Below are 2,549 nucleotides of genomic sequence, written 5' to 3'. Positions count from 1 at the left end.
TCCCTTTCTTTTGGAGGGGCTTTGGGGGCAGGGAGGGAAACAGTGAACCTCTTGAAGCGTATTTCCTCGGAATCCAACCGGGAATCTCCCAAACGGAGGGGAAAGCGAGGATAAATTGCAATAATTCAAAGTGTAGGGAATCAGGAATTTTTAAACAGTGTTTTTAATTGAAAATAAAGCTAAAGCATGCTTTTCAACAGTGCAAATTTCCATCATTTTGATTTACCGCTTCCATCATCACAATATATTATACCGGCATGTCTCTCCGAGGCGAGGCCCTCGCCCCCGCCCGCTCCACTATTTCGATATTAAGTGCAAATAGAGATAATCGCCTCTGATTGTCACGTGCGGTAGAAACGTTTCTGCTACATAGAGAGGACGGCCTGGAAACAAAAACCGACAGCGCCAGGGTTCGGGGCTGAGGACAACGAGGCGGCAGCACCCGAGTTCAGGGCCGCAGAGCCACGAGCAGCACGGGGCTCGCGTTTGGTGCGCTGTTCCCACTCCTGGCCCCTCGCTCCGCTCTCTCTGCGCCGCATTTACTGCTTCGCTATTTCCTGCGGCCCGCGCGGGGTTGCCCATAAATCGCCGCGGGCCGGGCAGGGCTCCGAGCGCCGTGCAAGTTTGCAGGGGCGCGTTCGGAGCGCAGCATCGGCACGACGTGAGCGGGTAACAGTAACCTTATTTAAGACCTCTGGGTGAAACAACAAAAAGGCTTCCAATCGCAACGAGGGGCTGTACGAGCGAAAGGACGCCTTTTCCCCACGCTGCGATCCCCCGTTTCGTGCTGCTCTCTGCCCCCGCCTTCCCCAGGGGCTGAGCGCAGCGCTGTGGGCCCGGGGCACCGCATCGCCCCGCTCCGAGCGCCGAGATGCGGCCAGCCCTCCTGTGCGGCCGTGGCACTTCACAAACTTGAACTGAAGTAACAGTTAGACTGCCATGTTCGAAATCTAGTGCATAAATTTAATGGCTCATTCTAGTATTTATTATTCAACCTTTTGACATTTATTTGCAGCAGTTGAATTGAGGTACTGGTGCATTATTAGCATTCAAACAGTAAAGTGTTCCAGCTCTACCGGCGTAACTGAGTTGAGTTGAGTCTTTGCCTGAAGTACTCTGTGGAATGTAACAAAAAATACCCAAATGTAACAGGAAAAAAAAAAAGAAAAAGAAAACAAAAACAACAACAACAAAAAAGACCCAAACAAACCAAATCAAAACCACTGTTGGAACAAGGGAAGGAAACGGTAATCCGGGTTCTGTCTTCACAAACGACATGACGGATCCCAGCAGCGAGCGCTGCGCGGCGTTAAGGGCCGCACGAACCTTCCTGCCGTGCTCACACAGCGCACAGCCCGAGAGGTGGTTCCAGCAAATATTTTCCAAAGTATTTTATTAATTAAATTTCCTGAATTTGTGGCTAGGTGGGAGAGGTATTGCAGAGCCGCCCAGCTGCCATTTCCACACGGGATGGGCCCTGTGAGGTGCTTGCGAGTCCTTAGTGGTGCTTAAGGAGTAAGCTGGCAACAAATCCCCGTCATGGCCAATAATTAGCGACGGTGGACAGGGAAAATTTGCCATGAAATTAAACGGCCTTTTCACCGCTGATGCTACATTGCCGGCTACCCTTCTGCGCCTATTGTTGGCCGTGAGATCGTCCAGTGTTCCTTCGGGCTCGGCTTTACCTGCGGGCCGCGGGCTCCGCGCCGATTTCAGATTTGGTTTGAGCGGAGGAGGCTGCAGCGCGGGCCGCTTGCCCAGAACCAGCGTCCTGTAGTTCTTTCTCACCCTCGCTCCAAATTTATACTCCCCATCCTCAGGTTTTGGAGTACCTAAAGTGCATGAGAGGCCCTGACTCTGAGTCAGCGGGGGGAAGGAAGTGGTTTCTTTCTCAGTGCATGCAGAATCCTCCTTGGCCGTTCGTAAAGCGTCTTGCTCGCTGCCCTCCGTCACGCCGCGACGCTCCTCCTCGGGATCATTGCACTCACACCGCAGCTCGTGGGGCGGAGGGTCGGGCCCGTCCTCGCCGCTTGCCTCCTCCTCGGTTTTGATGCGGACGCGGTTCGGGAAGGGCAGCGCCTCGGCCCCCGGTTCAGCGCTCCGCGGCTCCGCAGCCCCCGGAGGGGCGGCGTCCTCCGCGGGGTCGGTCCGTAACGAGGGCAAATCCGTGGCAAATTCAATACAATGAGGGATTTGGGAATCTTTTTCGGAATTCGCAGCCGCTGATGAAGAATCATTATTTAAGATCCTAGAAGCTATTGTATTGTTATCTGCACAGTGTGTAGTAGTTGCTGGAAGGCATTTCCTTGCCTCTCTGAGTATTCTTTGTTGTGGAAATGCATTGTTTGTCTTTGGGCTAGGTGAAGAGGCCCCCTTTGCAACGCAGTTAATTGTTAGGTCAGTACTCTTGGCGTTATTGGGAAATTCAGAGTGTGGGAATGTGATCTCGGCCGCCCTCCGCTCCCTTATCTCCGCGAAGCAGCTCCCAGGGCCGCCGGGGCAGCGCAGCGCCGGGCCCCAGCCGGGCCGGCCCCACTCCTCGGGCAGCT

At 54.2% G+C, this 2,549-nt stretch overlaps 1 protein-coding gene across 1 annotated transcript in view; it reads right to left on the bottom strand.

Moving 5' to 3' along the window:
* SKIDA1 (SKI/DACH domain containing 1) overlaps nt 1-2,549 on the bottom strand; it is a 2,822-nt gene continuing 273 nt past the window's right edge. The window contains exon 2 of the mRNA XM_019616773.1: nt 1-2,547. Within this exon, the coding sequence (XP_019472318.1) occupies nt 1,396-2,547 (1,152 nt within the window). The 3' untranslated portion in view covers nt 1-1,395. The remainder of the gene's footprint in view (nt 2,548-2,549) is intronic.

Source organism: Meleagris gallopavo, chromosome 6, assembly GCF_000146605.3.
Source record: "Meleagris gallopavo isolate NT-WF06-2002-E0010 breed Aviagen turkey brand Nicholas breeding stock chromosome 6, Turkey_5.1, whole genome shotgun sequence".
In the NCBI taxonomy this organism is placed as follows: Eukaryota; Metazoa; Chordata; class Aves; order Galliformes; family Phasianidae; genus Meleagris; species Meleagris gallopavo.
The sequence above is the reverse complement of the archived record's forward strand: the minus strand, read 5'-3'. Positions and strand labels throughout refer to the sequence as shown.